The sequence below is a fragment of the Ranitomeya imitator genome, chromosome 1, assembly GCF_032444005.1.
Source record: "Ranitomeya imitator isolate aRanImi1 chromosome 1, aRanImi1.pri, whole genome shotgun sequence".
Taxonomy (NCBI): Eukaryota; Metazoa; Chordata; class Amphibia; order Anura; family Dendrobatidae; genus Ranitomeya; species Ranitomeya imitator.
Window position 1 is genome coordinate 27,431,174 of NC_091282.1, and position 24,182 is coordinate 27,455,355.

At 48.8% G+C, this 24,182-nt stretch overlaps 1 protein-coding gene across 2 annotated transcripts; it reads left to right on the forward strand.

The window, feature by feature from the left end:
- The first annotated feature begins 1,239 nt into the window (after positions 1-1,239).
- On the forward strand, positions 1,240-22,564 carry GPBP1 (GC-rich promoter binding protein 1). 2 transcript variants are annotated; one of them, XM_069745904.1, is made up of 10 exons: positions 1,240-1,396; positions 8,328-8,526; positions 9,169-9,292; positions 11,331-11,554; positions 12,339-12,405; positions 17,349-17,524; positions 18,001-18,117; positions 18,275-18,447; positions 18,901-19,000; positions 21,961-22,564. In XM_069745904.1, exons 2-10 carry the CDS (start codon positions 8,464-8,466, stop codon positions 22,114-22,116), a joined length of 1,200 nt encoding a protein of 399 aa, XP_069602005.1. In that variant the 5' UTR covers positions 1,240-1,396; positions 8,328-8,463; the 3' UTR covers positions 22,117-22,564. The 2 variants fall into 2 exon arrangements, with proteins under 2 accessions (XP_069602005.1, XP_069602004.1); XM_069745903.1 differs by lacking the exon at positions 1,240-1,396 and adding an exon at positions 1,576-1,719.
- Positions 22,565-24,182: the final 1,618 nt, after the last annotated feature.

Below are 24,182 nucleotides of genomic sequence, written 5' to 3' on the forward strand. Positions count from 1 at the left end.
CAGGTCGGGGCAATCATTGATGAGGGGAGACGCTGCAGGTCGGGGCAATCACTGATGAGGGGAGACGCTGCAGGTCGGGGTAATCACTGATGAGGGGAGACGCTGCAGGTCGGGGCAATCACTGATGAGGGGAGACGCTGCAGGTCGGGGTAATCACTGATGAGGGGAGACGCTGCAGGTCGGGGCAATCACTGATGAGGGGAGACGCTGCAGGTCGGGGCAATCATTGATGAGGGGAGACGCTGCAGGTCGGGGTAATCACTGATGAGGGGAGACGCTGCAGGTCGGGGCAATCATTGATGAGGGGAGACGCTGCAGGTCGGGGCAATCACTGATGAGGGGAGACGCTGCAGGTCGGGGCAATCACTGATGAGGAGAGACGCTGCAGGTCGGGGCAATCACTGATGAGGGGAGACGCTGCAGGTCGGGGCAATCACTGATGAGGGGAGACGCTGCAGGTCGGGGTAATCACTGATGAGGGGAGACGCTGCAGGTCGGGGCAATCACTGATGAGGAGAGACGCTGCAGGTCGGGGCAATCACTGATGAGGGGAGACGCTGCAGGTCGGGGTAATCACTGATGAGGGGAGACGCTGCAGGTCGGGGCAATCACTGATGAGGGGAGACGCTGCAGGTCGGGGCAATCACTGATGAGGGGAGACGCTGCAGATCGGGGCAATCACTGATGAGGGGAGACGCTGCAGATCGGGGCAATCAAAACCTCATTACAACGCTCTGTTACTGAGGAGCCACAGATGCATTTTACCTGGAATATGCAAATTAGCCTCCTGAAGCTTGAATCCCTGGTTTGGTGATGCTTTCGAAGCAGCTGGTCCCGGCTGTACCCAACGATCTTCTAGCTTAGGGAGACTTCGCTTCTCCCAGAAGGCACCTGGAATATGCAAATTAGCCTCCTGAAGCTTGAATCCCTGGTTTAGGACACTTTTCAAGTGTAGTTGAAAAGTGACCCATTATATCAGGTGATTGTGTTATACGAGATTTTCCTTTTTCATCTGATGATCTCTATTACAAATAATTATTAATGTTACAATTTTCACCGTGAATTGTTTATCATTGTACTTCAGTAACCATAGAAACAGAGGCCGACAAGCCCCGGTACCCGCATTCTCCGCCGTCCGCCCTCACACTCACTACGACCTCCCGGCTTCAGCTCTCAGCTGTTCTAGGGCAGCTCACGTGACCTGATACGTCATTTGCGTCATGACGTGACGTAGCGTTTGATGAATCGGATGACGTCACCCGCTGGGAAGTCCCGGGAGCCCCCGCTGACGGCCTCCGTACGCATTTTAACCTGTTCGCCCCCAGATGGCGCCTCCTGATGGTTCCAAGCTGGAAAGTTTCTCTCACAGCTCGTGATCCGGTGGCCTCAGAAGCAGGTGACTAGAGCGGAGGAGAAACCGGGGTGCTGCGGCCGCCCGTAACCGAACTGTGAGGGCCGCCTGCCTACTGTAAGAGTCAGGCATTGGTAGGGCAGCTCATTCTGGGGGCCTCGGGAGGCGGAACTGTGTGTAATCTAGCGCCGCACTTTAGTGGGAAAGCCCCAAACGTAGGTGTCGTGTCGGAACGCCTGTTGGGTTATTTGCATGTGGATTTCTTTGGTGGCGGAAACGTTCACGGTGTCCCCGGTGACGATTGTCCGCCCCCTGCGTGGGACTGAAGCCTCGCTGCCGTCAGTGCAGTGTGGAGGCTGGAGCAATGTGTGAGTACAGGCGGGCGCTCACTGACACACTGCACCGACACTGCTGCGCTCTACGGACCGCTGCAAAAAGTTTCTATAAGTTTCTAGCACTGACACCGCGACCCCCTGACCCCGCTGTGCAGTGTCCTGTGACCTGCCTGTCACCCCTCCAGGAGCAGCGCAGTTTTCCTCTGAACACTAAAATATTTTTTTATTTATTTTCTATTTTAGAGCCTTCGGTTTCACAGAGGCAGATTTTTTTTTGTTTTTCGCCTTTTAAGCCTTATTATATGATTGATCTTTGTCCCTTGCATATACACATGATTGATTGATTTTTTTTGACGAGTTGCCATTTCTTTGTTTTGTTTTTTTAAGTTTTAACTTTTTTTGTGTGGATCTGGCATAGGTTTTCATATGTCTTGTAGATTATTGACTAATCATGGGGGAAACGCGACATTCTGCCGGTATTTAATATATATATATGTATATATTTACCATTTTATAAGATCCTTGGGAAATGTGTAGTGTTTCACGCAGTCTCATGTTAATTCACCTAGTTTGATGTGTGTACACACACACACACACACACACACACACCAAAAGTTTGGACACACCTTCTCATTTAAAGATTTTTCTGTATTTTCATGACTATGGAAATTGTACATTCACACTGAAGGCATCAAAACTATGAATTAACACATGTGGAATTATATACTTAACAAAAAAGTGTGAAACAACTGAAATTATGTCTTATATTCTAGGTTCTTCAAAGTAGCCACCTTTTGCTTTGATGACTGCTTTGCACACTCTTGGCATTCTCTTGATGAGATTCAAGAGGTAGTCACTGGGAATGGTTTTCACTTCACAGGTGTGCCCTGTCAGGTTTAATAAGTGGGATTTCTTGCCTTATAAATGGTGATGGGACCATCAGTTGTGTTGTGCAGAAGTCTGGTGGATACATAGCTGATAGTGCTACTGAACAGACTTAGAATTTGTATTATGGCAAGAAAAAAGCAGCTAAGTAAAGAAAAATGAGTGGCCATCATTACTTTAAGAAATGAAGGTCAGTCAGTCCGAAAAATTGGGAAAACTTTGAAAGTGTCCCCAAGTGCAGTGGCAAAAACCATCAAGCGCTACAAAGAAACTGGCTCACATGAGGACCGCCCCAGGAAAGGAAGACCAAGAGTCACCTCTGCTTCTGAGGATAAGTTTATCCGAGTCACCAACCTCAGAAATCGCAGGTTAACAGCAGCTCAGATTAGAGACCAGGTCAATGCCACACAGAGTTCTAGCAGCAGATACATCTCTACAACAACTGTTCAGAGGAGACTTTGTGAAGCAGGCCTTCATGGTAAAATAGCTGCTAGGAAACCACTGCTAAGGACAGGCAACAAGTAGAAGAGACTTGTTTGGGCTAAAGAACACAAGGAGTGGACATTAGACCAGTGGAAATCTGTGCTTTGGTCTGATGAGTCCAAATTTGAGATCTTTGGTTCCAAACACCGTGTCTTTGTGCGACGCAGAAAAGGTGAACGGATGGACTCTACATGCCTGGTTCCCACCGTGAAGCATGGAGGAGGAGGTGTGATGGTGTGGGGGGGGCTTTGCTGGTGACACTGTTGGGGATTTATTCAAAACTAGATGGTGGCCCGATTCTAACGCATCGGGTATTCTAGAATATGCATGCCCATGTAGTATATTGCCCAGCCACGTAGGTAACAGGTTAAAAAATAAACATACCATCCGAGGGCTCCTTGTAGTCCTGGCGCCTGTGTGCGGTGCATGCGGCAGCTTCCGGTCCCAGGGTTGGTATGAGCGCAGGACCTGTGATGACATCACGGTCACATGACCATGACGTCATGGCAGGTCCTTCTCGCATAGCATCCTTAGCACCGGAACCTGCCGCTTGCACTGCCGAGGACAGGACGCGACGGCGGAGGGTGAGAATAATTTTTAATTATAGTAATAGAACAACACGGCACTCATAGTAGTGTATAGAGTAGGTGCTCACGTAGGGTATCCAGCCCATCAAATCCAAATCCGAAAAAACTTGGCACTCTAGATGAATAATTATATGCAAAAAAGGTTTATTGATGTGCATCTATAAAGGCCAGTCGAACGTTTTCGGTCCACATACGCAGCATCAATAGTAAAAAGTTGGTTACACAGGGTTAATATCTGCGTAACCGGAGTGCGTTACACCGTGGTCTGGTAACGCTGGCATTAACCCTGTGTGAGGGCTGACAGGAAGACTGGAGGGGAGTATGTAGCGGGCACTGACTGCGGGGAGGAAAGAGCAGCCATATTGCCGCCGGACTGTGGCCGTTGCTGATTGGTCGTGGCAAAACGCCCACAACCAATCAGTGACTTGGATTCCATGACAGACAGAGGCCGCGACCAATGAATATCTGTGACACAGACAGAAGGACAGACGGAAGTGACCCTTAGACAATTATATAGTAGATTGAAGGCATACTGACCCAGCATGGCTACCACAGCATCTTGCAGCGGCATGCTGTTCCATCCGGTTTGCGTTTAGTTTAGTTTTTCAACAGGACAATGACCCCAAACACACCTCCAGGCTGTGTAAGGGCTATCTGACCAAGAAGGAGAGTGATGGGGGGCTACGCCAGATGACCTGGCCTCCACAGTCACCAGACCTGAACCCAATCGAGATGGTTTGGGGTGAGCTGGACCGCAGAGTGAAGGCAAAAGGGCCAACAAGTGCTAAGCATCTCTGGGAACTCCTTCAAGATTGTTGGAAGACCATTCCCGGTGACTACCACTTGAAGCTCATCAAGAGAATGCCAAGAGTGTGCAAAGCAGTCATCAAAGCAAAAGGTGGCTAATTCGAAGAACCTAGAATATAAGACATAATTTCAGTTGTTTCACACTTTTTTGTTAAGTATATAATTCCACATGTGTTAATTCACAGTTTTGACGCCTTCAGTGTGAATTTACAATTTTCATGGTCATGAAAATACAGAAAAGTCTTTAAATGGGAAGGTGTGTTCAAACTTTGGGCCGTACTGTGTGCGTGTATATATAATTTTTTTATTTATTTTCATAGTTTGCGGCTGCTCATGTGCAGTGTTACAAGCTCTTTCCAGTAGAGCTTGTCAGCGCTGCACTGAAGCCGCCATGGCCAGGTTCTGAGCTCCTCCGAGGCACAGCTTCCTTCTATCGGGCGCAGAGGCCGGCAGTGAGGAGGCCCGTCATCTCTAACCACCTCCATGCCGTATCTGAAAAAAATTTGGCACTCTAGATGAATAATTATCATATGCAAAAGGTTTATTGCTGTGCATCCATAAAGGCAAGTCGAAAGTTTTCGGTCCACATCCGGACCTTCATCAGAACAAATATAAGAGATCCGGTGCAGGGAGAAACATTAATCCTGTCTCTATAAATTCCAATGTTGGTAGGATAGCCTGGATGCAGCAAGAATGGCGCCATTTACCCAGCAACTCCGGTCGCATCACACGTGCGCCTACGTGGACAGGACTTCTTGCTGCATCCAGGCTATCCTACCAATATTGGAATTTATAGAGACAGGATTAACGTTTCTCCCTGCAGCAGATCTCTTATATTTGTTCTGATGAAGGTCCGGATGTGGACCGAAAACGTTCGACTTGCCTTTATGGATGCACAGCAATAAACCTTTTGCATATGATAATTCATCTAGAGTGCCAAGTTTTTTTGGATTTATTGGGCTGGCTATCCTACTTGAGCACCTACTCTATACATTACTACGAGTGCCGTGTTGTTCTATTATTACACCTCCATGCCGTGGTCACTTTTGACCTTGGTACCAGTGGGTGAAACGTTTAGAATCCACGGTTTCTCAGATCCTGGCCATTTCCTGAGCTTCTGCAATAATCACCTTGGTATATGCCGCGCTCGGCTCCTCACCGTCCTTCTCCACACTGCTGCCTCTGAAATCTCACCAAACTGCGTGGATTTGCCTTTGCTGATTTTTCCTGTGGGTTATGCAAAAAAAAAAATCCAGAAAAATACAATAGGTGCAGATTGAGACTTTCCCGTTGAAGTCAGTGGTAAAATCTGCAAATATTGAGCTTTCTGAGATTCTCTAAATTCTCTCCACGAGGCTGATCGCTCCTCAGATCCACCACACCTGAACCTCCCGTCAAAAAGGGGGAAACAGATCCCTGTGTCCCTCTGAGTGCTGGTTGTCAAGAAGTGTCTGTATTGGGGCATTTTTTTGGAAACTTCTCATTAAAAGCCTTAAGTTTGGATTCAAACGGGTGTATCTCACGGTCCATAAACGACCTGAAAGGACGAACCGACCGCAGGACGCCCACCCTGAGCTTCCAGTCTTCCCGGCATATACGAGGATGTAAGTTTTGGGGTGGGAGACCAGCAGGTCTTCTGAGCCTTGTGGACCGTATAGAGACCATGAGATCCACTTGTCCGAGCCTTGTGGTCCATATAGAGACCGTGAGATCCGCTCATCTGAGCCTTGTGATCAGTCTAGAGACCATGAGATCTGCTCGTCTGAACCTTGTGGTCCGTCTAGAGACCATGAGATCTGCTCGTCCGAGCCTTGTGGTCCGTCTAGAGACCATGAGATCCGCTCGTCCGAGCCTTGTGATCCGTATAGAGACCATGAGATCTGCTCGTCTGAGCCTTGTGATCAGTCTAGAGACCATGAGATCCGCTCGTCTGAGCCTTGTGGTCTGTATAGAGACCATGAGATCCGCTCGTCTGAGCCTTGTGGTCCGTATAGAGACCATGAGATCTGCTCGTCTGAGCCTTGTGGTCTGTATAGAGACCATGAGATCCGCTCGTCTGAGCCTTGTGGTCCGTATAGAGACCATGAGATCTGCTCGTCTGAGCCTTGTGGTCTGTATAGAGACCATGAGATCCGCTCGTCCGAGCCTTGTGATCCGTATAGAGACCATGAGATCCGCTCGTCTGAGCCTTGTGGTCCGTATAGAGACCATGAGATCTGCTCGTCTGAGCCTTGTGGTCTGTATAGAGACCATGAGATCCGCTTGTCTGAGCCTTGTGGTCTGTATAGAGACCATGAGATCCGCTCGTCTGAGCCTTGTGGTCCGTATAGAGACCATGAGATCTGCTCGTCTGAGCCTTGTGATCCGTATAGAGACCATGAGATCTGCTCGTCTGAGCCTTGTGGTCCGTATAGAGACCATGAGATCCGCTCGTCTGGGCCTTGTGGTCTGTATAGAGACCATGAGATCCGCTTGTCTGAGCCTTGTGGTCTGTATAGAGACCATGAGATCCGCTCGTCTGAGCCTTGTGGTCCGTATAGAGACCATGAGATCCGCTCGTCTGAGCCTTGTGGTCCGTATAGAGACCATGAGATCTGCTCGTCTGAGCCTTGTGGTCCGTATAGAGACCATGAGATCCGCTCGTCTGGGCCTTGTGGTCTGTATAGAGACCATGAGATCCGCTTGTCTGAGCCTTGTGGTCTGTATAGAGACCATGAGATCCGCTCGTCTGAGCCTTGTGGTCCGTATAGAGACCATGAGATCTGCTCGTCTGAGCCTTGTGATCCGTATAGAGACCATGAGATCTGCTCGTCTGAGCCTTGTGGTCCGTATAGAGACCATGAGATCCGCTCGTCTGGGCCTTGTGGTCTGTATAGAGACCATGAGATCCGCTTGTCTGAGCCTTGTGGTCTGTATAGAGACCATGAGATCCGCTCGTCTGAGCCTTGTGGTCCGTATAGAGACCATGAGATCTGCTCGTCTGAGCCTTGTGATCCGTATAGAGACCATGAGATCTGCTCGTCTGAGCCTTGTGGTCCGTATAGAGACCATGAGATCCGCTCGTCTGGGCCTTGTGGTCTGTATAGAGACCATGAGATCCGCTTGTCTGAGCCTTGTGGTCTGTATAGAGACCATGAGATCCGCTCGTCTGAGCCTTGTGGTCCGTATAGAGACCATGAGATCCGCTCGTCTGAGCCTTGTGGTCCGTATAGAGACCATGAGATCTGCTCGTCTGAGCCTTGTGGTCCGTATAGAGACCATGAGATCCGCTCGTCTGGGCCTTGTGGTCCGTATAGAGACCATGAGATCCGCTCGTCTGAGCCTTGTGATCCGTATAGAGACCATGAGATCTGCTCGTCTGAGCCTTGTGGTCCGTATAGAGACCATGAGATCTGCTCGTCTGAGCCTTGTGGTCCGTATAGAGACCATGAGTTGCCCAAGAGTGAACTTACTGATCTGCAGCAGAAACATCATGGATTTTCCCTCTCATCTGAACAGCCCCATAAGCTGCTGAAAATTCTCTTTTCATTTGTGGAATTTCTTAAAGAAATCTTGCGTGACTCCATCTCTACATAAATTTTAAGCAGATCTGTCACCTGATTTCACGATACAAAGTTCGTCTGTAAAAATAGATCTCAGACCTGATGAAGCTGCTGTACTTACTGGGTGGCTGGTAACCTTTTTAAAATATATGCATTCATTTTTACATTGATTTTCACTGTAAGTACATCAATGTCATCAAGACGAACAGTTTATATTAGGAAATATGGTGACTGATCCACTTTAAACAGAGAGGTGGGGCCTTTTTCTTTTTTTTCTTATAGCAAGAATATATAAAAAAGAGAACTTTTTTTTTTGTCTTGCTCTTCCCCTGCACAGGAGCGGACGGCGGCGCGGTTTCCCTTCAGGGGCCGATATTCGCCTTATTCCTGGTGACTTTCTCAGCGTCTTCTCACCAGAACTTACAATGAGGAGCTAGAACCTCGTCTTGCGTCATCCGAGTGACTTGACCTAAATGGCGCAGCATGACTTTGCTCCAGCCTGGCTTAGTTTCCCTACACCGGCCTCCTCCACAAAGGTAAGTGTGTGCCCGGGGTCCTCCGTGTGGGGGTCCTCGATACTTTGCTGTCGTCCCTCCATTGTTCTGCGTTGCTTTGTGACGCTCTCGGCGCTCTGCTTCACATGTAGCTGCTCCGCTGGCTCTGGGATCGGCGTGGGACCACTTTAATTTTTGGTCCCTTTTATCGGCACATGGGCCGCTGCATCGGGTGGGATTCGTTTTCTCTGCATTTCCCACTTGGATCCCTGTACTCGATGAGCTGCGGAGGTCCACGGTTATGAATGGCTGTGTTGTAAAACGCTCTGTGCTGCTGCGGAGCAGTGTAACATATGGACGTAGAGCTGCAGCGCCCGTATCTCTGAACATGTGGTGGGGCACAGACGATTGGGAGGAGGGGGTATGCAGAGATGATGGGGGGTGGGGGCACAAGCGATGGGGAGGAGTGGGTTTGCGGAGATGATGGGGGGCACATGCGATGGGGAGGAGGGGGTTTGCGGAGATGATGGGGGGTGGGGGGCACATGCGATGGGGAGGAGGGGGTTTGCGGAGATGGTGGGGGGTGGGGGGCACATGCGATGGGGAGGAGGGGGTTTGCGGAGATGATGGGGGGTGGGTGCAGAGATGATGGAGGCCCTATAAATTCTAGATTTACTTTTGCAGGCCTCTCTGAACTCCGAGAAGCATCCGGAAGGTTTATTGCGCCTGGACAGCCGATGCAACGTGATCCGCAGACGCCACAATTCCTCAGAGGCGTTTGACGCCGCTCACGGTCGCTCCGGCGGTGGTAGGTTTCTTCTAAACACTGGGTATGAGTAGGATTTTTGGATAAAGGGGACACTTGACCCTGTTACATGGTGCAGTCAGGATGTTGGCTCCATGCTGACGGGTTCCATTCAGAGTCTGGTAGATCCGTTGCGCCCCACAAGTGAAAATGACTGTAGGAAGTGGGCAGGACTTTGCATAGTCTCAGGCTATGTGCACACGTTCAGGATTTTTCACCTTTTTTAATTTTTCACTATAAAAACACGATAAAACCGCAAAAAAACCGCATACATTAAGCATCCTATTATTAGAATGCAATCGCAATTTTTGTGCGTTTTTTTTTTTCCTCGGCACAATCGCATTCTGGAAAAAAAACGCAGCATGTTCATTCTTTGGGGGATTCCGCACACATAGGAATGCATTGATCCGCTTATTTCCTGCATGGGGCTATGCCCACCATGCACAAAGTAAACGGATAATGCGTGGATGGTACCCAGGGTGGAGGAGAGGAGACTCCTCCAGGCCCTGGGAACCATATAATTGTTAAAAAAAAAAAAAAAAAATTAGAATAATAAATCGTGATAGTTTCACCTTCCAGCGGCCCCGACATTCTTCCCGCTCCCCGCGATGCTCCCATTCCCAGTGATTCTTTGCGGGTCATTGCCGCGAGGCATTATTGGGAACAGGAGCATCGCGAGGAGCGGGAAAGGCTGCCGGGGCCGCCGGAAGGTGAGAATATCACGTTTTTTATTTTTTTAATTATTTTTAACATTACATCTCTTAATATTGATGCTGAATAGGCAGCATCAATAGTAAAAAGTTGGTCACACTTGTTAAACACTATGTTTGACAAGTGTGACCAACCTGTCAGTTTTCCAAGCAATGCAACAGATCGCTTGGAAAACGCTAGCATTCTGCAAGCTAATTACGCTTGTAAAACGCTAGTGTTTAGCGGGAAAACGCATGCCAATTCCGCATGCGTTTTACCCACGGCACAGTTGCGAAATTGCAGCAGAAATTTCTGCGGCAATTCCGGACGTGTGCATATAGACTCACTGTCTCCACCATCGTTTTACTCTCTTTATTCGGACTTGACGGCTGCCCACCGACATGGACTCCTGGGATCAGAGAAAAGTCTGATCTTGTCTGCTCAACCCCTAATGCACGCTGATCATTGCTGATCACCGCTCCTTCAGACTAGATACTTAGTCATGGCACCCGTATTAACCCTCTCATGTTTTTCCATAAAAATTTTTGGGCGGAAATTAAGGGCAGCCATAAAACCTCTTTCACCAACATTTATCAGGAAAACTACAGGACACTAAATCCTGTCTAAATTAGGGATAATATCCCCGGCCCTTTAAGAAAGATAGACTGGAGTTGGGGCTCTCTGCAGTCTCACTATTGTGACTGCTGCGTGAGGCTTCCTGCATCGTGTGGGAGGTTGGGAGTGTGCAGCATGGACACAAGGGAGATATGTGCCACTTTAAAAAAAAAAATAAAATAAACAAAAAAGAAATCTCTTGGGAAAACTGTTTATTTTTGCAGAAGAGAAGAAAAAAGTGGATGTTGCTTCAATTCTCTCCAAACTAAGCACTTTCAAATGCAAAGGCTGCAAAGAAAAGGCCAGGAAATATATTTTTCTAAAACTGCTTCAGGAAAAGAAAACCTCCCTCCCTTTAAAAAGTGGTTTCAGCTTGAAAAACTTGTTGTTGAATGCCTCAGTGTGCACACAGCCTTAGATGGGCTCCTGTGTATTGCGGAGCAGCAGGAGGAGGCGAATGCTGGCACCGCCTGCGTATAATTTGTAGTGGAAACTCTGATTAACCTTTTTCCAGGCAGTTGAAACCTCTTGCAGCTTTACCCTTTTGAAGCTGCTGTGTCCTCCTTCTTTATCCGGCCTGCATATTACACAGGGGCATAGTATATAACCATATTCTGCATAAAGTCAAAATTTAGGCTCCTGGTTGAGGGGAGGAGAAGTAAAGATTCACGGGCTGAGGGGCAGGAGACCCCATGACATCATCTTCTCCTTTTATTTTCTTGGTTTATGGATCTAGGTAATTTTGGAAGAAAAGAAAACAATGGCTGGCGCTCGCAAGGCCGGACTGTGTCCGAGAACATAAATCACAGCGGTACACTGAACGGCATGGGCTACCGCTCCCGTAGCGGCACGGGCCACACTGGAAAAAGCCACAGCCCTCGAGACGGGAGCGTCTCTGAGAGCGACGCAACTTGGCAAGATGATGGAGAAGGCAGCAAGAAACTCGGGGCTGAAGACTTCGTACGTGCACAGGATTCCCTTTCTGTACATCCCGTTTCTGGCTTTAGTGCGTTTGCTCGGGTTTTGTCCTATCCACAGCGTGACGGGTCTGTTGCTGATTTCTGCTCAGTTAGATGGGAGGAATCTGCACACAAATCCATAAAAAAATATCTATATGAAAGACCAGCAGATGAGGCTGGTGTACTTACTGTGATCCATGTCAGGATGACTGAATAATGCTAACATTAGGATTTTCTGAGTTGAATATATTTAGTCTCTGCCTACAAAAACAGACTGCCATCTGCAGCTTGTACTGCGCAGTGTGGCAGCATGGAGGAGGGACACTAAGGAGCAATCATTCAGGCTAAATTGGCAGAATCTCCATGAAGGAGCAGCCATTCTGACCTGGATTTTCACAGTAAGTACACCAGACTTGTCAGATCTGCTTAATAATGTATTCAGTTTATATTGTAGAAACTGGTAACTTTGAGCCACAAGAGTTTCCTTACTTAGTGTCTGGCCTCCGTACGCTGCTAAAACCTGCGTTCCAGTGTGGTAATGTCAGGGGCAGATGTGCGCTGCTGGATGGCGTCATTGCCTGTGTCCGTTCACATGTATGGGGTGAGCACCGCCGTGAAGCCGCGCTCTGTCGCTACATGTCCGGAGATGGCGGCCGGTAGCCTGGTGATATTCGCTTCTCTGGGGGTTTTTTATTCTGTCCTCTCGACTGTCCCATCGGGTCTGGTTGTGATACTTCGCTCAATATTCGCACTCTGGTTTTGAGATATTATATGTTATTTTGCAGCCTTCTCTGAACCCAGAGCATGAAAATGAGTTTAACCAAAACAAGTCTGCAGCCTCAGGAGTTTGGGGTGAGTCTGGTGACTGATGGGTTTCTAATGACTTTGTGGGGTGAGTCCGGGTCCTCTCGGCCCTCCGGTGAGTCTGTGGTCCCTGTTCTCTGGCGCCTCTCTCCCTTCCCTTGACCCTGCAGGCCCCATTCTCCTCTTGGCCCCTGTCTCCCCTTTTTCCTTCTCCCCATCTCTCCCCTCCAGTGACGGTGCAGGACCCGTTCTCTTGTTGGTTCCCTCTCTCCCCTCCAGTGACACTGCGGGCCTCGTTCTCCTCTTAGCCCCTCTCTCCCCTCCGGTAACGCTGCGGGCCTCGTTCTCCTCTTAGCCCCTCTCTCCCCTCCGGTAACGCTGCGGGCCTCGTTCTCCTCTTGGCCCCTCTCTCCCCTCCGGTAACGCTGCGGGCCTTGTTCTCCTCTTGGCCCCTTTCTCCCCTCCAGTGACGCTGCGGGCCCCGTTCTCCTCTCGGCGCCTCTCTTCCCCCTCCGGTGATGCTGCGGGCCCCGTTCTCCTCTCGGCGCCTCTCTTCCCCCTCCGGTGATGCTGCGGGCCCCGTTCTCCTCTCAGCGCCTCTCTTCCCCCTCTGGTGACGCTGCGGGCCCCGTTCTCCTCTCGGCGCCTCTCTTCCCCCTCCGGTGATGCTGCGGGCCCCGTTCTCCTCTCGGCGCCTCTCTTCCCCCTCCGGTGACGCTGCGGGCCCCGTTCTCCTTTCAGCCCATCTCTCCCCTCCGGTGACAGTGCGGGACCTGTTCTCCTCTTTGTCCCATCTCTCCCCTCCGGTGACGCTGCGGACCCCGTTCTCCTCTCGGCACCTCTCTTTCCCCCTCCGGTGATGCTGCGGGCCCTGTTCTCCTCTCGGCGCCTCTCTTCCCCCTCCGGTGACACTGCGGGCCCCGTTCTCCTCTCGGCGCCTCTCTTCCCCCTCCGGTGATGCTGCGGGACCTGTTCTCCTCTTTGTCCCATCTCTCCCCTCCGGTGACGCTGCGGACCCCGTTCTCCTCTCGGCGCCTCTCTTCCCCCTCCGGTGATGCTGCGGGCCCCGTTCTCCTCTCGGCGCCTCTCTTCCCCCTCCGGTGACGCTGCGGGCCCCGTTCTTTTCTCGGCGCCTCTCTTCCCCCTCCGGTGACGCTGCGGACCCCGTTCTCCTCTCGGCACCTCTCTTCCCCCTCCGGTGATGCTGCGGGCCCCGTTCTCCTCTCGGCGCCTCTCTTCCCCCTCCGGTGATGCTGCGGGCCCCGTTCTCCTCTCGGCGCCTCTCTTCCCCCTCCGGTGAAGCTGCGGGCCCCGTTCTCCTCTCGGCGCCTCTCTTCCCCCTCCGGTGACGCTGCGGGCTCCGTTCTCCTCTCGGCGCCTCTCTTCCCCCTCCGGTGATGCTGCGGGCCCCGTTCTCCTCTCGGCGCCTCTCTTCCCCCTCCGGTGATGCTGCGGGCCCCGTTCTCCTCTCATAGTAACATAGTAAGGCCGAAAAAAGACATTTGTCCATCCAGTTCAGCCTACATTCCATCATAATAAATCCCCAGATCTACGTCCTTCTACAGAACCTAATAATTGTATGATACAATATTGTTCTGCTCCAGGAAGACATCCAGGCCTCTCTTGAACCCCGCGACTGAGTTCGCCATCACCACCTCCTCAGGCAAGCAATTCCAGATTCTCACTGCCCTAACAGTAAAGAATCCTCTTCTATGTTGGTGGAAAAACCTTCTCTCCTCCAGACGCAAAGAATGCCCCCTTGTGCCCGTCACCTTCCTTGGTATAAACAGATCCTCAGCGAGATATTTGTATTGTCCCCTTATATACTTATACATGGTTATTAGATCGCCCCTCAGTCGTCTTTTTTCTAGACTAAATAATCCTAATTTCGCTAATCTATCTGGGTATTGTAGTTCTCCCATCCCCTTTATTAAGTTTGTTGCCCTCCTTTGTACTCTCTCTAGTTCCATTATATCCTTCCTGAGCACCGGTGCCCAAAACTGGACACAGTACTCCATGTGCGGTCTAACTAGGGATTTGTACAGAGGCAGTATAATGCTCTCATGTGTATCCAGACCTCTTTTAATGCACCCCATGATCCTGTTTGCCTTGGCAGCTGCTGCCTGGCACTGGCTGCTCCAGGTAAGTTTATCATTAACTAGGATCCCCAAGTCCTTCTCCCTGTCAGATTTACCCAGTGGTTTCCCGTTCAGTGTGTAATGGTGATATTGATTCCTTCTTCCCATGTGTATAACCTTACATTTATCATTGTTAAACCTCATCTGCCACCTTTCAGCCCAAGTTTCCAACTTATCCAGATCCATCTGTAGCAGAATACTATCTTCTCTTGTATTAACTGCTTTACATAGTTTTGTATCATCTGCAAATATCGATATTTTACTGTGTAAACCTTCTACCAGATCATTAATGAATATGTTGAAGAGAACAGGTCCCAATACTGACCCCTGCGGTACCCCACTGGTCACAGCGACCCAGTTAGAGACTATACCATTTATAACCACCCTCTGCTTTCTATCACTAAGCCAGTTACTAACCCATTTACACACATTTTCCCCAGACCAAGCATTCTCATTTTGTGTACCAACCTCTTGTGCGGCACGGTATCAAACGCTTTGGAAAAATCGAGATATACCACGTCCAATGACTCACCGTGGTCCAGCCTATAGCTTACCTCTTCATAAAAACTGATTAGATTGGTTTGTCAGGAGCGATTTCTCATAAACCCATGCTGATATGGAGTTAAACAGTTATTCTCATTGAGATAATCCAGAATAACATCCCTCAGAAACCCTTCAAATATTTTACCAACAATAGAGGTTAGACTTACTGGCCTATAATTTCCAGGTTCACTTTTAGAGCCCTTTTTGAATATTGGCACCACATTTGCTATGCGCCAATCCTGCGGAACAGACCCTGTCGCTATAGAGTCCCTAAAAATAAGAAATAATGGTTTATCTATTACATTACTTAGTTCTCTTAGTACTCGTGGGTGTATGCCATCCGGACCCGGAGATTTATCTATTTTAATCTTATTTAGCCGGTTTCGCACCTCTTCTTGGGTTAGATTGGTGACCCTTAATATAGGGTTTTCATTGTTTCTTGGGATTTCACCTAGCATTTCATTTTCCACCGTGAATACCGTGGAGAAGAAGGTGTTTAATATGTTAGCTTTTTCCTCGTCATCTACAACCATTCTTTCCTCACTATTTTTTAAGGGGCCTACATTTTCAGTTTTTATTCTTTTACTATTGATATAGTTGAAGAACAGTTTGGGATTACTCTCCTTAGCAATGTGCTTCTCTGTTTCCTTTTTGGCAGCTTTAATTAGTTTTTTAGATAAAGTATTTTTCTCCCTATAGTTTTTTAGAGCTTCAATGGTGCCATCCTGCTTTAGTAGTGCAAATGCTTTCTTTTTACTGTTAATTGCCTGTCTTACTTCTTTGTTTAGCCACATTGGGTTTTTCCTATTTCTAGTCCTTTTATTCCCACAAGGTATAAACCGCTTACACTGCCTATTTAGGATGTTCTTAAACATTTCCCATTTATTATCTGTATTCTCATTTCTGAGGATATTGTCCCAGTCTACCAGATTAAGGGCATCTCTAAGCTGGTCAAACTTTGCCTTCCTAAAGTTCAGTGTTTTTGTGACTCCCTGACAAGTCCCCCTAGTGAAAGACAGGTGAAACTGTACAATATTGTGGTCGCTATTTCCTAAATGCCCGACCACCTGCAGATTTGTTATTCTGTCAGGTCTATTAGATAGTATTAGGTCTAAAAGTGCTGCTCCTCTGGTTGGATTCTGCACCAATTGTGAAAGATAATTTTTCTTGGTTATTAGCAGAAACCTGTTGCCTTTATGGGTTTCACAGGTTTCTGTTTCCCAGTTAATATCCGGGTAGTTAAAGTCCCCCATAACCAGGACCTCATTATGGGTTGCAGCTTCATCTATCTGCTTTAGAAGTAGACTTTCCATGGTTTCTGTTATATTTGGGGGTTTGTAACATACCCCAATGAGAATTTTGTTACCATTTTTCCCTCCATGAATTTCGACCCATATGGACTCGACATCCTCATTTCCTTCGCTAATATCCTCCCTTAAAGTGGACTTTAGACAAGACTTTACATAGAGACAAACCCCTCCTCCTCTCCGATTTTTACGATCCTTTCTAAACAGACTGTAACCCTGTAAGTTAACTGCCCAGTCATAGCTTTCATCTAACCATGTCTCGGTTATTCCCACTATGTCAAAGTTACCTGTAGATATTTCTGCTTCTAGTTCTTCCATCTTGTTTGTCAGGCTTCTGGCGTTTGCGAGCATGCAGTTTAGAGGATTTTGTTTTGTTCCAATCTCCTCGCTGTGGATTGTTTTAGAAATGTTCTTACCTCCCTTCTGAGTGTTTTCCTGGGTCGTCTTTGTTCCAGTCTAATGTTTTTCTTCCCGTCCCCTCTTCTTCTAGTCTCTCGGCGCCTCTCTTCCCCCTCTGGTGACGCTGCGGGCCCCGTTCGCCTCTCTTCCCCCTCCAATGACGCTGCGGTCCACGTTCTCCTTTCAGCCCATCTCTCCCCTCCGGTGACAGTGCGGGACCTGTTCTCCTCTTTGTCCCATCTCTCCCCTCCGGTGACGCTGCGGGCCCCGTTCTCCTCTCGGCGCCTCTCTTCCCCCTCCGGTGATGCTGCGGGCCCCGTTCTCCTCTCGGCGCGCCTCTTCCCCACTCCGGTGACGCTGCGGGCACCGTTCTCATCCTCTCGGCGCCTCTTCCCCCTCCGGTGACGCTGCGGGCCCTGTTCTCCTCTCTGCGCCTCTCTTCCCCCTCTGATGACCCTGTGAGGTGGTGGCAGTGAGCTGCGGCTTCACTTCCAGGTCATTCACTCTCTAAGATGTGCTGCGTTGGGGACTGACTACCAGCTGGCCGTTACCTCTGGGGATCCCGCCTTGTCGGGGGACTAATACTACTATCCTTCTTGGACAGAATATCCTTTGAATAGTAAATCCAGACCTTCACGAATGCTGGTCATCAGGAAAGGGATGAAGGACGACTTCTCACTCTCTGGATTTCCAATTGCTACAAGTTCTCGCTCTCCTGCTGGTAAGAGTGGAACCGATGCCCCCCAGAGCCTAGAATCCAAAGAATCCAGCCCCCCTCAGGTAAGTGTGGCGATCGCTGTCTGCCACGTGCTCACACGGCTTATCCCCATCAGGGTGGAGATATTTTGTGTGCTGACGATGCAGCAGGTTTATTCCATTCTTTTCCACCACTGTAGTCTGAGCGTTATAACTTTCTGTTCTGGTGGCAGAGGACGGCCATTGTCCTGTAAACCACAGAAACTAAATGACCATTGTATATAAGGGAGTGAACAGCAGGAACCGAACTTATCTCTGATCCCGGCCTTAACAGCTGAATATTGCAGCTGGCATCTGCTGCTGTTGGCACGAGGTCATGTCAGAGGATCCTCCGTCTCTGAGCTCAGACCTTCCCTGCACATTTTCGGAATCCACAAGGGACTTCTCGGATGTGTGGAGCTTTGCATTTCTCGCTGGGATCCCGTTTGTGTAGCCGCTGTGGGTTCTTCTCCGGAGCGGTGAGGCCGGACGTGGCTTCTAACGATTGTTCTGTCTTGTAGGAACAGCGTTGTCTGCAGATGGAAGAAGACAATCTGGACTCTTCTAACGAAAGCTTTGGATCCAATCCGTGTGCACATCCGGACTCCCTGGACGCCTCTCCGACCTCCGTGGACGAGGTAATGGCCGTGCGCTGGGCTCTGTCTGGTGTCTTCTCTCCACCTTTCGGCCATCACACACATGCACCAAATAAAAGCGCCAGGATTCTGTACGCAGGTTGCAAACTTTATTCTTGATGCCCGTCTCTCAGTTCTCACACGACTTCTCTCCCTGCAGGACGACTCCGCTCTGCAGAACAGAACCTCTCATCACCGGGACATAAACCTGAACTTTGATCCAGGTGAAGCCCCCCAAGGGAACGGCAATTCCTTCACCCCCAGACCAGTCACGCGATCTTCTACCTTTCCTCAGGAGGATGTTCTGTCGAGTTCACTGGAAGCAGAGCACAGGTATTCACGCTGACAGGGAGCGGAGGTAGTGCCCATGAGTGTCCAGGAGCGGCTCTCTGGCCTACACGGTGCATTGTGTGCTGATCTGGATTTACAAGCCGCCATAATAATAATTATGGAGCTGTATTCTCAAATAATTGTGTTTGAAAGGGGTAAGAAAACATGGCAGCACATCACCACTCTAATCTGCACCAAGATCCACAAATACCCGTGTGCGCGTAGCAGAATTCATTGTGGATTTTGATGCAGATTTACTTCTGGTAAATTGACTTGTTGCGTGATCTCGCCCTATTAATTAGACTTGGTGACCCTTGCGGAAGTTGGAGGTCTTCTGTGCCGTCCGGCATTCTTGGGGTTTGATGTGATGGTGATTTAGGGTTACCCTGTGTATGGCGTATCTAAGCTCTGTCCATATCCAGATCCCCAAAAATAAGGAAATCCTCTGACTTGTAGGTTGTTGAAGGCCATGGGCTGGCAGGAGGACGGCGAGAACGAGACCTATGCACCGCTCACCGAGGACGAGATGAGGGAGGTCCAGGCCATTAGTGAGCAGGTAATCGTGGAGCCGTTGGAATCCCTGGAGGCCATATCAAGTGCTTCAGAAGCAATATTTCCATAATGGGTGTCCCAGCTCGGGATCAGGCTGCTTGGTTACCAGCATGTCTGATCCTTTGCTGTCACAGAAAAAAAGACTGAGTGAGGGGAAAAAAGAGAGGTCTGGGGTGTCAGTTTTAGAGTAGACAAGGAAGCCTAAAAGTGATCCAGGGGTCCGGCGTGGACTCGTTCTGTTCTCCCTAATGTGAACACGTGTATGCGAAGTATGGAATGATAGCCGTTCAGCCAGTTATTTTTGTAATGTCAGATTGTGTCTCATGATTTTTAAGACCAAGATGTGAGTGGATCCTATAGTGAGAAGGTTGAAGTAATCCACTCTTATTTCTGCTCCTTTTGGTGGCTGATAAAAGGTGTAAAAAAAAAACCAAAACACATTGTGTGATCCTGGACGTATATGCACGTCATCGTTTTTCTACCCCCCTTTATTCTGATCAGCTGTCATGTGCCTCTAACAGTCGCGGGTGGAATCGCAATCTGTTAACATGTTAAATGCTGCTGTCAATCACCGACTGCGGCATTTAACTCAAGCATGCCTGGAGAGTGTCAGTCTCTGGTTCTTTGGATCCCTTGTTACAGAGGCATATCCCCTTTTATATAGTTCACAACTGTTGTCCTTCGCGCCATCATCCAGAGGAAGGCTTTATGACATTAACCCGCATTGTTTGAGCATTTAATCAATTTGCGTAGTTCTTACTCCTCTGTTTTGCAAGTTAACAATCACACAATGGTCAAACACCGACTGTTCAATGACCCTGCATCCCTGTCTTGCAGACAATGAGCTGTGTTATGGCTGGCAATCAGGCAACACAGCGTGCAGTAATCAGCGCACATACAGAGATCTGGCAATAACCAAAAACAATAGGACAAGCTCTGAGACGTGGAATCTCTGTAGACTGCAGTACCTGATCTATCCTCGCACAACTATAAGCAGCAGTGGATTGCGCCTATAACTACCTATGCAACTCGGCACTGCCTGAGGAGCTGACTAGCCTGAAGATAGAAATACAAGCCTGACTTACCTCAGAGAAATACCCCAAAGGAATAGGCAGCCCCCCACATATAATGACTGTTAGCAAGATGAAAAGACAAACGTAGGAATGAAATAGATTCAGCAAAGTGAGGCCCGATATTCTAGACAGAGCGAGGATAGCAAAGAGAACTATGCAGTCTACAAAAAACCCTAAAACGAAAACCACGCAAAGGGGCAAAAAGACCCACCGTGCCGAACTAACAGCACGGCGGTGCACCCCTTTGCTTCTCAGAGCTTCCAGCAAAAGTTAATAGCAAGCTGGACAGAAAAAACAGAAAACAAACTAGAAGCACTTATCTAGCAGAGCAGCAGGCCCAAGGAAAGATGCAGTAGCTCAGATCCAACACTGGAACATTGACAAGGAGCAAGGAAGACAGACTCAGGTGGAGCTAAATAGCAAGGCAGCCAACGAGCTCACCAAAACACCTGAGGGAGGAAGCCCAGAGACTGCAATACCACTTGTGACCACAGAAGTGAACTCAGCCACAGAATTCACAACAGAGCTGTAGGAATGGATATAAGAGGCAAACATTCAGAAATCAATGTTTACCCCTTAATGACCGCCAATACGTCTTTTAACTGACCTGAGATATAAGAGAATAGCGTGCCCATACAGGTGACAATCCAGCAGCTGTCGGCTGTCCACTATAGCTGACAACTTTCTGCATCAGCCACAATCAGTGTTGTCACCGTCCATATGTTTAACCCCTTAGATGCTGCTGTCAATAGTGACTGCATCATTATAAATGGCTAACAGAGTGTGGGGGCTTGCGCTTTATTAAAATTGGTGCCCTCAGATTATTTTATGGTCCTGATGTTTGCCATGGCAATTCACGACCAAATAGCGGCCTTAGAGTCTGACGGCTGTTGTAACCTGTTCAGAAGTTACAGACATTTAGGTCGTAAAAATGCACATTTTCATTTCTGTCATGCCACTTTGCATTAATTCCTGTAAAGCATCTGAAGGGTTAATAAACTACCTGAATGCAGTTTTCAATACGTCAGGGGGTGCTGTTTTTAAAATGGTATCACCTTTGGGGGTTTCCCAATATATGAGATCCCTAAAGTCACTTCAAACGTGGATAGGTCCCTAAAAAAAAAAAAAAAAAAAATAATAATAATAATTTTGTAAATTTCCTTGAAAAACGGAAAAATTGCTGCTACATTTTTAATCCTCTTAAAATTCTAACAAAATAAAATAACATTTTACAAATGGTGCTGATGTAAAGCCGACGTGTGGGAGATTTATTAATGGTTTGCTGTGGTATGATCATCTGGATTAAAGGGATAATCATTCAAATTTTGAAAATTGCAAATTTTTTAACATTTTTCTCAAATTTTTGATATTTTTTTTCTAAATAAACACAAAAAATATTGACCTAAATTTACCATTATCATAAAGTATAATGTGTCACGAAAAAACAATCTCAAAATAACTGGGATATGTTGAAGCATTTCAGAGTTATTACCACATAAAGTGACACTGGTCAGATTTCAGAAATTTGGCTCCGTCACTAAGGGGTTAATAGACTTCTGAATAATTAAGATGAAATGCTGTCATCACAGGGGTCTGGCAGCACTTGTCTGGGTATAGGACCCTCACTTATCAGCGGGCGACACTTCAGTCACGAGCCACGCTCCCGTGTGTCCAGCACATAGCCTTTTAGGTTTATGGTACCTATCACAGCAAGCAGAGATCTTGGGAACGAAGCCTCAAGATGTGGCTTTTGCTTCCTTTTAGGCTGGATTCATATATTATGTGCTCCTGTATCTATTGAGGTCAGGATAGGAGCCCTGCAGCCGGTCTCTACGCCATGGATGTGTGTGAATTTGGTTCTTTACTCCTATGACCCCTTCGTCTATTGTAGTTACAGAAGAATGGACGGAAGAACGAGCTCCTGAAAAATGGCCTTTCCTTAGAGTTCAGGTTGGATCCTTGGAGATGCAGCACCTTCAGAACTACATACGAGGACGATGATACGGATACCAGCAGCAGCGACACGTCAGACGACGACTACTTGTGAGCTGGACGCTGCCGCTCCTGTTCGGCGTTATGTAGAAATGCCGACCTCGATTCCTCCTCTTCTTTGTACATGGACACTGTAGACTTGGATTTGTTATACAGTTCTTGGCTCCTTGTGGCCACATCCAGGTTTGTTCGTTACTACAGAATCATTTTGCCAAGGTTTCTGTTAAGTTTCCGGAAAAAAAAGCAAAAAAAAAAGCACTTTAGTTCTTCTTCCTCCACCGCAGGTTCCCCCCTGATGTAGCATGTCTCATGTTTCGTTTCCTCGAGGCCTTGAAACAGGAAGACTTTATTTTATTTTTTTCTTTGTAATGTGCACAGATTAAAGCCTCGTTGCTGTTGTTGTTTTTCAGTGTTTCACTATAAGTTTTATTGGTTTTCTGGATCGGGCGTTTGTGAAGTGACACGGACCTAGCTGTGTAGAATAAACCTATTTTGATATAAAATCCTGGATGTGTCTGTGTCCAAGTAATGCTAAATATCAAGTTCGTCTGCGTCAGTCGCACTGATTGCAGCAGGCATTGATAGCGGGGCGGGTCGTAGCGCCGAGACTGGTAGCAGCGCGGGTCATAGCAGCGCGGGTCGTAGCGCCGAGACTGGTAGCAGCGTGGGTCGTAGCGCCGAGACTGGTAGCAGCGCGGGTCGTAGTGCCGAGACTGGTAGCAGCGCGGGTCGTAGCGCCGAGACTGGTAGCAGCGTGGGTCGTAGTGCCGAGACTGGTAGCAGCGTGGGTCGTAGTGCCGAGACTGGTAGCAGCGCGGGTCGTAGCGCCGAGACTGGTAGCAGCGTGGGTCGTAGCGCCGAGACTGGTAGCAGCACAGGGGGCCGAGCACTGGGACTGCAAAGGTACTGATTTCTACCCCAGTTAATATTATACAAGTGGGAAGTGGAAGTATCTAACATCTCCACAAACTTCAAGAGGAGATTCCAAGTTCAGGGCATGTAAAACATCACGTATCTAGCGTCATGGTTTAGAGCTTCATGAAATGGGTGTCCATGGTGGAGCGACAGCACAATATCAGACAGCTGCTGGAATGGTGTAAAGCATCACGTCATTGCTGGTCTATAGAGCTGCTGCACACAAGGATAAGATCAGAGCCAAGTGTCAGCTGGAGGGGGTGTAAGGCTGGAGTCACACTTAGCGTGTAAAAAAATTGGTCCGATTTTTTTCTCTTCGCCACGACAGCACCCACTTGAGAGAGGGGATCCGCCCCTAGGAACAGGAAACCCTATGGAGAGAATAAAAGGGGCGGTCCCCCTCGCTCCCACAGTTGGTTTCCTGTTCCTACGGGAGACCTGGAGAGAAGAGGATGCCCAGCCTGGATGCCGCTTGCGCAGTTTACCTGTATAGGGACGGCAAGGGCTCCAGAGCTGGAAGCAGCGTCGGGGGTCCTATGGCAGCTTCCCCCCTCTGCTGGCAGGTACCGTGAGGCCAGGATCGGGGAGTCGCCTGGCTCACGGAGGTCCATCCAGCTGACCTGCAGGGACCGGACCGCTGGGGTAAGAGAACCTGTGACGCCATCTTCGGTGGCGTACAGGCAGCGTGTGGCCCAGTGTTATGTCCCCCGGAAGTATTACTACAACTTCCGGGGTGATGCAGGTGGAGGACGGCGCCTGCGCGATCGCTGGATGGAGGCGCAGGCGCGTACAGCAAAGCCGCAACCCGGATGTAGTGGTCACTTCCGGGTGCGGCAGGAAGAAGATGGCGGCCCCCATTACAAAAGGACGCCGGCGCTGATACCCGGAGTCCATCATGGCATCTCCCCAGGACACAGCGTTGCCTTCATCTGAAGTCACCGCTATTACACCTGGTAGCCGGACTAGCAGCAGCCGCAGATCGTCTTCTAAGAACGCCAGAGAAAAGAGATCGGACCGGTCGGCTCCTCCATCTGTGCCTCCGTCTCCTCTTCAGCCGGTATTATGACAACAGCTTCAGGGGTGAGTGTTTGTCTACCCTATTAGGCTGATTATACTTCCCTCTTTTATCTAATTCCCTAGGTTAAAAGAACAGGGAAATCCAAACATAAGCAATGTGCCTTATGCTCTCAGCAGCTCCTGGATACT